Source organism: Rissa tridactyla, chromosome 9, assembly GCF_028500815.1.
Source record: "Rissa tridactyla isolate bRisTri1 chromosome 9, bRisTri1.patW.cur.20221130, whole genome shotgun sequence".
Taxonomy (NCBI): Eukaryota; Metazoa; Chordata; class Aves; order Charadriiformes; family Laridae; genus Rissa; species Rissa tridactyla.
In genome coordinates, this window is record NC_071474.1 from 4731411 (window position 1) to 4744819 (window position 13409).

At 36.5% G+C, this 13409-nt stretch overlaps 1 protein-coding gene across 9 annotated transcripts in view; it reads right to left on the bottom strand.

Annotated features, from left to right (window-relative positions):
* MEF2A (myocyte enhancer factor 2A) overlaps positions 1-13409 on the bottom strand; it is a 93558-nt gene that overhangs the window by 54561 nt on the left and 25588 nt on the right. For all 9 annotated transcript variants that reach the window (XM_054213653.1, XM_054213649.1, XM_054213655.1 and 6 more), the window contains one exon: positions 1728-1926. In XM_054213653.1, coding sequence (XP_054069628.1) covers positions 1728-1781 — 54 coding nt within the window. In that variant the 5' untranslated portion in view covers positions 1782-1926. Of the gene's footprint in view, positions 1-1727; positions 1927-13409 lie in introns of those variants that run through there.

A 13409-nucleotide genomic window follows, 5' to 3' on the forward strand; every position in this document is an offset into this window, starting at 1 on the left:
TTTCTTGCTATATATAGTCTTCTCAGAGTTTACATTGCTTTAAAGTGATACAGGGAGAAAAACAATCCTGATTTCACAAACAAAACAATGGGTTCCGAGCTGATACGTCAGCAGCAATGGTCTCAAACAGTCTCATGGAATTCTGACGCTACACTAACATCAAGTTGGTGCTCAGGAGAAGTAAAAAAAGAAAACCAAATACTAGGAAGAGAACAGAGAACAAGGAGAAGTAAAAAAAGAAAATCAAATACTAGGAAGAGAACAGAGAACAAACATCAGCACACCACTATGTAAGTCCATGTTTTGCCTGCATCTTGAATGCTGCGCAGTTCTGGGTCCCTTTGCCACCAAAAATAACACAGCAATACCCAAGAAGGTTTAGGGAGAAGTGGTGAGAATAGTCAAAGGTGTGTAAAAAATTATGCATTAAAACAAGTAAGCTAGGGTGCTTCAGCCGGAAAGAGTTATTTTAAGGGAAAATAAGAAAACATGGCAGACGTCCACAGAACAACAAGCAAGATGGACAGACTAGATAGGGAGTGACTGCTGCCGCTTCCACACAAGAGCTAAGTAACTAGCAGAATTGTAAGTACGCATAAAATAAAAGGTGTTTCAAGAAACAATAGGTAATAGACCTATAGAAAATCCTAGACAAAAGATGTTGTAAATGCTGCAACTTTATAACAGCTCAAAGGATAACTGAACAAGTTCACCGGCAGGGGGTGGGGAAAACAGAAAAAAAAAAAATCCATTAATGGCTACTAAATATACGGAAACCACATCCAGCTCAGGAAATCCCTGAGCTAAGAATAGTCAGAAGCTGGAAGAGGATTACAGAGTAGTGTAACATGTGCACCTCTACCCTACACTTATTTGCTTATGACCATCATTGGACAAAAGACACTGGCCTAGCAGCATCTTTGGTCTGACACACTATGACTATTCTTACATATCCTAAGTCGTTCCTACAGTACTTTTCCTTAAAAATGCTAGCTTCCAGATACCCCACTATATATTTCAATATCCAATTAAAATCTTATTTCATATCTCATGTAGCAATTTAGAAGTTAAAAGGAAAAACTAATTCTATACAGAGTCATAAGCTTTGGGTACTTTTCAAATTCACAGGACACCCCTTTATTAGGGCAAGAGTAGCCAACTAAGGAGCTTTCCCTAAAACAGCACTCTTCCCTTTTGACTGACAATTTTTAAAGACTGTTGTAAACAGTTCTTACAAGGAATATAAATCAATGCTTTTAAATAGAATTATGTTAACAAAGTTAATTATTATAGCCAAACCCACAGCAGATCATTGTCCACAGCTATGTCAAACTCATCTGTCAAAGAGGCTGCAGCAAATACTTTTATGACATCCCTTCTGAATTTCTCATCCTTTTCTCTATATCTTCATTACTAAGTGTTCCTAGTAGCTATTAGATCAAGTAAGGTGTCAGTTTCAACACAATCCTCCAGTGTACTGGAAATACAGACTAGGATACCATTTAAATTTATAGTAGTAATTGATATTGCTTATAAATAACAATTTTCCCTCGAACAGTAGTAAAACCATTGAGACATTTCTTATTTGTACTCTGGTAATGCCATCTGTAGATACATGAAGACAAAGCTCGGCTTCAGAAGAGTGAATGAAGAGTAACGTATTCAAAATTTCCATTCATTTTTAGAATTACTGATGAACTTGTTCATGCAGACTCCTTGTTTCTCACCTGTCTGTTCCGTTCATCCATTATTCTTGTGATCTGTATTTTCTTTCTCCCCATTTTCAGCCTCTTCTTTCTTTTGCTTCACAATCCAGAAATATACTAATCCAAGAAATGTCACTCTTCAGTATTCTAACACATGATACAGTTTTCTTTTACTTTGTCTTCAACTTGAGAAAAGGTTCCTATTTCTTCTTATAAGCACCTAAAGAAAATAAAATTTTGAAAAAATTAATTCACACATTACTAAAGCAGAAGCATCATTAAACACCTGTAGAGCCGTAAAACATGTGCAAGCATAAAGTAATTTCAGTGAAGAACCGAGTATTCTCATTAGTAAAATATTATATTACATACTTTGTTTCAATTAAATAAACTCCAACTAGTTTGCTAGATCCTACCTACAAATTACAGATTTAAAATGACCAATAATTTCATGCACTTTCAGTTGGATGTCTTAAAAATTTACAGTTGTCAAAGGGGGCAGTGCTGACCACTCTCAGCTTTCGGCCCTGAATTATCTGAGGTTTCAAAAATTTATCCACAAAGTTTTAGTAACCTCCATTCGTTATTTTAGAAAACCTTATAGAGATACTGCTTTGTGTTTCCTGTTTCTCTCGTAAAATTATCATCACAATAACAAAACCAAGCCATGGTAATAACAAGTTTCTGTTCCTAAACTAAATTATATCTGATTTCATAAGCTGGTATTTGAGGGTTCATTGGAAAGCAGGAAGGAGAAGGGAAGAGGGAATATCTTTGCTTAAAATAGATAAAGATCACAGAAAATGTTTTTACAACAGAACCATTTCACAGCTACCAAGACACCAATGAATAATTAAGACATTCACACAGTTACTCTCTCTCCAATAACATGCAAGTTACACATTTGCCAATAACCAATTACCAGTCCAGCACCTGTTTCATTTTGTTATATTGTTTAGAAAGATACAGGTGCACGCAACTTGAAAAACCAGTGTGCCACCATAATATTTTAATCTGGTACTAATGCACCAAATTGACTTGTAAAACACTGACACTTAAACTTTAAATGCATTTTCAGTAAAAAGAATTGCTAAGCCGTATTCCAAACATATGCCTTGAACTGTAGGATAACATTAATTCAACAAAACTGGAGCACAAGTGAAAATAAATAGCTTCTGGAACATCAACTGTAGATGTAGAATGTATAAACATGAAATAGGTATGCCTTATTCTACTACCACCTAATATTCATTAAAATAAAAGGGGTAAAAACAGCCACAGTTATTAGCTTATAACCTCTCTAACTTTCCAACCCAAAACGTCTTTTGAAATCAAGCCTTGCATATTTTAATATGGGTGTCACAATGCCATATCCTTGAGGCCACGTGTAGAAAGTAGTGCAACCACATCACCATCAGACAGTTAATAAGTAGAGACAGCAAGAGGCGATTAGTCACAGGCTACACTTCACAATGCATTCAGTTTACGCTGAGGAAGCAACCACGACATTCTGATACAGCTTGGGAGGAAAAACAGAGGTGGAGGAACATCACAAAATGAAGGGATGTCATTTTATATTTACCTGATATCAACAAAGGACTGCTTTGGTAAAACATCATAAAACGCCCAACAGTACTTAGACATACTATTCCATGGAATTAAAAATCAAATCACCACTAAGATTATGTTATGTCCATTGGTCAAAAGGATACACACTAGACATTGTTTATACATCAAAACACTTAAAACATACGTCAGCCTTACATTCCTTTTATTTTCTTCAAGAAAAAAATTTCTTCCAAGGTGCTGCCAAAGAAGTATTAACAGCTAGCTAAGGTCTGATGCACAAGCCTTTACACAACCAATAGCACGCAGCAAACATTTTACACGGAAAGCAACAGCTAGCATATAAATTTATAGCTTTTTTGTTAAAAAAAAAGGAAAAAAGAAAAAAACACCAAGAATATCCACTGGCCTCTAAGCTTCAATTCATAAAACATTCAGTCTTCAGTCAGTGCCCCACTCTCTTAAAATTTAAAAAAAAAAAAAAAAAAAGTCCTCAACTCATGCTATGGTCATACATTAAATTTAGTTTTGCAAAAATCTGGTTGCATTCCTTGAACATACCTAATAAAAGGGTCTCTATAAGCAGCTGTTAAAATTTGTTTTCTCCTTCATGTGTGGCTTCATTTTTTTTAGATGTACCATACATTATTGAAACAGTTCTCTGAATACAGAATTACCAGGTTCCTTCCTCTGCTTTTTAAAAGCACTCACCATCATAACTAGTACATACAAAGAGCCACCACATGTGAGACCTGAGATCCATCTGATCTAGCATTTTCTCTGTGGCTATTAGCAAACATCACTAGGATGGTAAAGGAGGGACACAGGAACAGAATAAGCACATATCACTTAAAAGCAATATTTAGAAAGCATTTTCTCCAGATATTCAGTGATTTTTGAATCAGAAACTTCTGGAATCATAGATTTAAAGCTGTTCATCAAATTTTCTTCCATGAATATTACTTCTGAATCTGTGTAAATTTTTAGCACCTGGAGTTCCACAGCTTAGTTATGTATCAGCGTAGAAGACATACCCTTACATTTAAGCCTGATCCTGCTAATTATATTTGTTGTCTGCATATTTTTAATTATACGAGGCAGTAAACAGTCATCTTCATCTTTCGTGTCAGTCCTGGTTTTGATGCCTGTATCGTATCTTCCTTCAGTTACCTTTACTCAAAACTAAAGAATCCCACACCGATCAATCACTTCTTACGCAAAAGCCATTCTCTGGCCAGCCATCCTGTCCCTCCTCCTCTACCCTTCCAGTTACACACTGTTCTTTCTGAAACAGAAGGACACACAGCGTGTACAATATACAACATATGAGTTATATAAAATTTTATGATAATCTACCATAAATTTATGCAGAGGCATAACAATATTTTATGTTCTACTGCATTAGATATACACCTAGGCAAATTTACTGGTTCTCAAAATTTTCCTGAGGAAACAGACCAGTGCTTCAAAACACAATTTTAAAACCACTTTGTGGGACCACATGCTTTCTTCATACAGTCCTATTTCATTTACCCAGCTCTTCCACCTTCTGCAACAGATACTCAAAAGCAAATCTATGCAATGAATAACATAAGGAGCTCATGGGAAAACAGGATAGAGAGGAACAGAAATATGATGTGAGATTATGCTATATATATATATATACATATTTTCACTTAAGGACACAAAATAAAAAAGATGCAGAAACGTTTTCCATGAACTAATGGAAAAAACAATAGCAGGGAAACACTATTATCTACTTCACGTACCATCACACAAAGGGAGATGGGAAAACTGACAGTAATTTTGACCAACATTTTGCTATTCTTTTTGGGGTGTCATTTCAGGTCTTTTAAAATTAGCATGCTCTACTAGGCATAAATACATCAACCCCTTTCCCATTTATGACCTCTGCCTCACCCCCTTTAATCAGTCCACTGTTGCCTCATCTCAGGTCTGCTACTTTCTTCAACCTCAAGCGCTTTTCTCACTTAGCAAATTCCAAATTTCCATTTGCATGTCTGTCCCTGTCTAGGTCCAGCCAGCAACAGCCTCTCCTCCCTCTGCACAGGTTGCCATGGACACCAGAAACCTGGCATTGAAACACATTTGCCAAAGGCAACCCAGCTTTGAAATACAGCATCCTTTCATTCTGAAGTCACATACAAGATGATTTTCAAAGCTAAGAATTGAAACATAAGTTTGGCATAAGGTTAGGGTAAAAAGGATCTTGACACTAACTGCAAAATCAGAGTAAGTTGTGCAGTAAAAAGCCACTTTTCATGCAGGCTCCGAACATCCAAACGGGAAGTTACCACCAATGACAAACGCGTATTGTATTTCTCAAGGGAGCACTGACTTTTCCTTTTTCTAATCCTCGATCATGTCGGAGTTGCAGTTTTATTTTCCTTCCTGACTGACAAAACTATATAAGATAGAAGACTGTGTTCACTATGTGGTTACATCAAAAATGTAATTAGCAAAGTTTTAATTTTGCTAAATCATAGTTGCATTGCAAACATACTTAGGTATTCTTAAGTTACAAAGCCATTTTGTCTAGATCATCAAGAAACTTTTGCCCAAATAAAGGAAAATTAGCAGACGTATGATTATCAACGCACATTTACTTCTGAAAAAAACCCATGAAACTAACGTTAAGTAACCTCGCTGAAGGTAAAGTCCTACTTCCTTAAGTGACAGAATCAAATTACAGCCACCAAAACTGCTTTACATTTCAAAGGCACATATAAATAAAATGATGATGATGATAATAATAATAACAATAATAATATTATTATTTCCAGGCATCTACTAAAATAATAAAAGTAAACAGAGAAAAAGAAGGAAAAAAAACCTGTGTGCCTCGTGATAAGCTTTAAACAGAAAATAATGACAGCTTGCAATAATAGCGAGAAAAATTCTATTTGTAGCTGTCCAAGTAAAAGCCTCTACTATTGTATAAAAGTAGATTTTATTCCAAATTTTCTGGATTTATTCCCTCCCCCAACACATGTGAAAATGCCACACCAAATACTGAAAGACAACAGAACCATATGCAAAAATATACCCTCATGACTGCGTATTTTCAGCAACTCAGGTCAGTTTGTTTGTTGTCAAGGTTGCTTACGGTTTCATAAACAGTGAGAGTTATACAAACTTAAAAGCAAGGAAATTTCATTTGACCTATTTAAAAAGATTCTTTCAAGGGTTCAGTGGAAACAAATTATATCCGCGCTGAACTCCACAAGGTCTTGAAGCCTTCTGGCAGAACAGGTTAGGAAAAAACGTGTCAGAATTATACTCCTTCCATTTATTTTCCTTTTACTTCCCTCTGCCTCTCTGTTTTCTCGGAACTTCATTTCACCATCATGGTTACAGGTTACACTTGACAGTAGCTGCCTATCACAGCTCATTTACTGCAACGCACACCACGAAATGAGTGTCATGACGTCAGACAATTTGCATGATAACTCTCAAAAGCCACAGCTGCATGAAAACACAGATCTGTATAGATGCATCTTGCACTGCTAAACCTTAGGTAAGTTTTAATAAATAGCAGACAACAATTTTGACTAAATCAAGGTTAACAGGTCTTTTTCCAGTCTTAAAAGAGCCTGTGCGCATATTTCTGTAGATTTGGCCCCTAAACATGAACTGATGAGCACAGACTGTGCAAACCACAGCTGAACTGCACATCCACTGGTAATTCTAACTAGCACTTTGCATGCTTACCAAGGATGTGACCAGCATATAAATATTCCCATACATATCAAGATGGAGAAGAGGCCCATTACCAGGTGTTGACTGTTTTACATTAACAAGGCAGATAACACAGAGTATTTCATTTTTCCATAGCACCTATAAACATGTAAGGGTCTTTCTCCCTGTCCCATTTGCACTAAGTGGAAACAGCTAGAAAAAATTAAGAGTCAAATAATGTCTTCACCAAAATAATTAATCAAAAGTTTAAAGGGCTGCATGGACTCCATTTCACTGCCCAGAAGTAAAGTAACATTTACTTCTTCATAACCTCAAAGAGAATGCAAACCCATATAAAGTAAGTATACAGCTCCAGGCACCTTTTTTTTTTCTAAATCCCAAATGATACAAAATATATTCACTCAGATTTGGATGCGAAACATGTTGAGAGCCATAGGACGTCATTACTGTGCTCTAGACATTGTATCGGCCCTGCTCCAGAATTCATTGCTACCACTTTGAAGCTAGATTTTAAAATTAAGATCAAGCAAAGGGCCTCTACCTATGTATATGTTTGCACTTAACAGAGATCACACGCAGATTCTTGCTGGGGGTTTTGCAGAGGTGTGCAAAATAGTAACAAAAATGTTTCCTACAGCCACATTTCTATAGCCCTGTCATCATACACCGCAGCAAGTAATGCAAAATGTAAGCATGAAACAATAGCACAGCCTACCCCTTCAAAACAAGACTACATGTTGTCATTTATGTCACACTTCTTGCTGAACCACAATATTAGGAAATAAATCTTTTTTCCATCCTCAGTTTAGAAGCCATTCTTCTACATCCAAGTAGAGCCTTACAGTAAACGAGCCTGGCCTCAGCGCTCCAAGGTCCTCAGCTCGCGAGTGATACACAAGCATTGTTATAAAACAATAATACAACCCTTAGCCAAAATAACTTTTTTTAAAAAGTGGGACAACATAAAAAACAGGAAGCCATAAACAATTCTTTATTGATATTCTTTTTTATGCATCATAAAACACTTGTTTCTTTCAGCTGGAAAGAAAAACGCACATCTTTGATACTAGACCATTTAAGTAAACGTCTAAAAGTGGATTTAGGGAGTTTTGCAACTAAACACGGTCCTCGGTTTCCACATTAAAATCAAATCTATTTTTGACCTTCTAATTTGTAAGTTACACAGCTTTTCAAATTAAGTTTTGAAGGCATATTAGAAAAGACCTCAAAGTCCTTTCAAAAAAATATGGTCTTACTGAAGATCTGCAACTCCCAAACACTATTTAAATATACTGTTGCTCAAAACGGCCTTTTCTGCCATTCTTTTCCATACAGTAAGTCCTGTCCAAAACAAAGCTGAATAACTGTATTTCCTTGCAAACAGAACTACAGAGATCGAATATGTATGAAAAATGAACTAAGATTCAAATGCCTGTTTTTTAAAACAAGTTTTAATACTCCTGGAATGCACATTTTTTTAAAGAGAGATTTTTCCTGAGCTGATGGACCAAACAGTTTTCGGGAACTATAAGCATCACCTACGACAATACAGGCACTCCTAGATAACAGGACAAATGTGGCTTTGTCCAGGATCAGAGACAGGATGGAATTCTGCTCTAGTTATTTAAAAGTAAATGGGTTCACATTTCAATTAAACTCAACACCCAAATATTTTTTCACACTGTTACATTGCTAGAATTTTTTTTTCTTGGCCTACTCAAGTTCAAAAAATACGTATCATCCTATTCTGAGCATTTATACTCTCTAGAAGCAAAACAGCCACTATCAAGGCATCTTTACAACATATTTTCAAGTGACATTAAATTCTATTTTATTATTCCCATCCATAAATTTAGTCTTGATATTTTCTAAAATAATTTATCTTTGCATTCTCAAAAACATATTAAAAAGCAGTTGGAAAATTGGATCTGGAAACTGATGAGCTAACAGTGGAGAAAGAAGACGACGGAAAGAGAACTAAACTTTCAATACTGGATTAAAATCCAATTTTAGATAGAAGCAGAACTTAATATTTTAAGTAAATCACGCGAATTCTGTTGCCAGACTTCTACAAACAGATTAAGAAAACAACTGTCTGACTGAGTAAGAGTCTGGAAACCATTCTCCGGAGAGTTTCTCAAGAAACTTGTTCCTAGTCTATCATATAATTTGTTGAAAGAAGCGACTTTTCTATGGTATACAAAAATAGCCACAAAGAAAGATGATTCTGGACACTATTAACAAAATAAAACCCAATACTCAAAAGCTATGGCCAGAAAGACTAATTTCTTAATGAATGAACCACAGCTTTTGGAACAACCACATCAGTTTGATCACAATTTTAAATCTTTTGGCCAGATAATCCTCCCTTTTTTTTCCATTTACAGCTCCTGGAAAATTAATGAACTGGATGCAGAAATCTAAACTTAAGCTTAGATGTGATTGCTCCACAATAAAATAGAAGAGCATTTGCAGGTATTTAATTAGTTTAAAACTTAGTACGTGTTTCATAACAACAAGCTCAAAGTGCAACTAAAAGCATTTAAACACAGGTTTTGAACGCACAGACCTCTGCGCAACATAAGCCACAGAAGGAAGATTTCTTTCCTGAAGTAAAATATACATATAAAATATATTAAGTGTTTTTCAAGATCAAAAACATCTGTCTCTAGGTTATTATGAATCTGTAATGGCTGTGGAACCTAACTACCATGTGGCAATAAAAAAAATGGCACACACACGTCTTCTGCCTCAAAAGGGAGCCACCAGGACGTACCTTACCAAATACTGACAAGAACATGTCTGCTGGGGATGGCTTTAAATTATACACCATTTCACCCACAACAAAAAGAGCTGCTAGAGAAGAGCTCTCCTCTGTTACAGAAGACAAAACAGAACCCTGTGAAACAAACTTTTTGCATTCACAAAATCACAGAATGGTGGGGTTGGAAGGGACCTCTGGAGATCATCTCGTCCAACCCCCCTGCCAGAGCAGGGTCACCCAGAGCAGGCTGGACAGGAACGCATCGTCCAGGCAGGTTTGGAATGTCTCCAGAGACAAAGACTCCACCACCTCTCCGGGCAGCCTGCCACCCTCAAAGTAAAAAAGTTTCTCCTCATGTTTAGATGGAACTTCCTATGTTCAAGTTCGTGCCGGTTACCTCCTTCATCGGGGGATCACTGAAATGGTGCTTATATTCTCAACTGAGAAAATCATTTCCACTCTTTCCACTCCTTAAAGCTAGCCTAATGGTTCAGTAAGAATCAGCTGAAAAGACACCTTCACAAGCACTGGTAATTAACTAAACAACAAACAGCTGTGTGGACAATGAAAAGGTTCATTTTAATGTTTTTCTTCATCTTACAAGAGGAGAGAATAAAATACATACACAGGACTGTTCAGTTTCCAATTAATATGTTTGCCAATCAGAATGGAGCTTTCTTCCGGTTTTTGCAACATCTCAACACTTCATCAATCTTCTTCAGGCTCATTGATGCATCTTTAGATGACACTTAAAACATGTTGCATATCCCTAAGTTAAGTCATGGCTTTCAGAAAAAGTATTATCATTGGGAAATCTATTTCCAGAAGACTTCGTATTTCATCAGTTACCACAGTGGCACTCAAGCTTTAATTACTGCTATCTTGGCTCTTACTTTTCCCATCTCAACTTCAGTTTATCAATAGATCAGGGGATACAGATAATCTTATTTTGCATAACAACATGCATTTGGCAGAGGTGTAGCTCGCTATCTCGAAGTTCTCACAACACTTCTAACCCACTTGTCACATCTATATTTATCTCCAAGGAAATCAGGAGAGCAAATTGGAGTACGTACAGTGAATAAGGCTGGGGACTGCAAGTGGACAGAAGATGTTTTCACAGTTACAAGAGCTGAATAGTGTACTAAAGTACTACATTGATTTGGTCAGATTTCCATGAAATTTCAGAGAAGCTGCATCACCTGTTTTTTTCATTTATGTGGTCGCTCACTATTTTCATCATTTTGTAGATAATTAAATTGAAAGCTTTGCTCTCTTTTTTTAACACAGCCATGCCAAGCTGAGTTCAGTGGGAGCAGCACTTTAAACATAAACAAGAACATGTCAAAGCAACCTTAAAAAGTCAGGTTCCTGGCATTTCTATTTGGACATCCTTATCCATAAGGAGTATCCTCCTCCTTTTTGCCTCCGAGAACTACATGATTTAAGAAGATTATCTTTTCTGAAGAGTACTCAAGTTTTTAGTGGATGCTTTTTTGAGGGCAGCTAATTTTACAATCATTTAGAACCTCAACAAATAACCCACGTGTAAAGAACTGAACATCCATAAACCAAAAACTAGACAAAAATATCCCTCTATATATATTCTGACGTATTATAACCACATCTCACAGCTACATTATTCAGCAAAAAAAGTTAAACAAGGTGCCAAGTGAGCTAACTCAAACAGCATCCTGACATAACATTTAAAATTTATAGAAATGAAGACAGGCAGAAAAAATATTGAGAACATAGCACATACTGTAGGGCAACGTTTTGAGATTTATTACTCTTATCCTTCAAATACTCTCTTTAAAACTGTATTCAAATTTTGCAGGCTGCACTTCAGTTTCTTTGTAGCAAATGCCAAATAAGCAATTCTCCAGTTAAGCAAAACAGAGTCTGTTCTCAGTATATTAAAACTGACTGGTGTGTAACTGGCACAGTTTCCCAAGGCAACAAACCACAGCAGATTTTTTCCTTAGGAAGTAGGTTTATAAAAGGCACTTGATTGCCTCTGTTTTTTAGTTTCTTCTACTGGAAAAAAACAAAGAACATAAGTTATGAGGTAATCTTCTTTAACACTGTTTTTACCTGATGTAGAAAACTCTGCTAGCTTGGTACTTAAGCAAACTGATTTTGTGATTTGCAGCAAGACTTCCAAAATTCAGTTAAGTTCTGAACACTTATCAGTGACCAAACTTCTAGTGTTTCATTTTTACTTTTTACGAAGAGGAAAACTGTTGACTCTGCCTGCAAAGTACAAACTGGTGAGGTAATACAAACAACAGCCACAGAACGGCAACTCCAACACATGTTACTGAACAAACATTACAGCAATCAAAAACATTTACAGCTGACTTCAGGAATGTCATGAGATACAAAGGCAGCCATAGCTTTCGCATGGCTCTGCTTATACCTTCTCCTTCAGAGCACTTCCTTAAATCAGACTTCAAACTAAAAAGTACCAGATTTTATTAAAGTTCTTAGCAAGGGACAAAGGTGAGTAGATGAGAGAATGGAAATACAGAAGGATTATAAACAAGATTCTTCCTTGCACATTGTGCCCTTGCAAGACAGTCTTCGTTTCCAAGTTTGGCTTCAGTCAACAGTGGCTTTGTGACACAGAGCACTGTACGCTCCCATTTTGTACTTGGGAAACTTCTTCCCAAGGTTTAGCTCATTCTTAACTAGCTGTTTCTTCCTGATCCTATATATCAGCTTTTCTTCATGCTCTGCACAAGCTGCAGGCTCCAAGCTTCTTGACCAACTCCTGTTTGTGGGGTTGTTTGGTTGGGGTTTTTTTGGGGGGCTGGTGGTAGAGGGGGGTTTTTTACGTGCTATGAGAGGTAGTCTCCAGAACTATTTCCCTCCTGAGCATACTCTCTTTCTTACCGAATCCATGCTTCCAGCCTTCCAGAGATTCCACAAGATACATGCACCCCCCCTTTTAAAGGGAACAGGACAGGAAAACAGAAGACAAATAGAAGAGATATCACACATGAAAGAATCTATAAGAAGCTTTAAATCACTGAACAATTATCCAGAAAGCTTTCTTGATAATTTATTCAACGTCTGATTAAATGACAGCATGCAGTCATATTGTTGAAGTGCAACAATTATGAACCAGACAGACATGACAACATAATGCTTCAAACAGCCTGCATGCCTCAATAAGACATGCAGTAAACCATAAAGACGCCTACATGTTTTTAACAAAGATAAGTGGTAAGATTCTTTTTCTGAGGCTGCCATAGCCTTTGTTCAAAAGTCAGTCTACTCTTTCAAAATTCAGATACACCACCAGTTCAAACTTCTGAATAAAATTTTAAAAAAAAAAGTTATGCTGTACTTCAGAGAGATTAAAACCAAGTTTCAGTGAATTATTCCCTTCCCTGCATCTTTTAAGTAAATGAGTTGTTTTATATTTAAGTAAAATAAACCACCATTACTGTTGGGAGAGAGTTGCAGCAGATCCTTTCCAAACAGGGAGACTGTTTCCTTACAATCTAAAGGTTTCAGAATCTGTGGCAGACAGGTGGCAAATAATAAAATAACATACTGGTGAGATGAATCCACTCAGCTACATCTCAGGAGTAATATAGTGGAAAAAGCTTAAACACAGGTAGAATACAGGCAACGTCAATGAACTC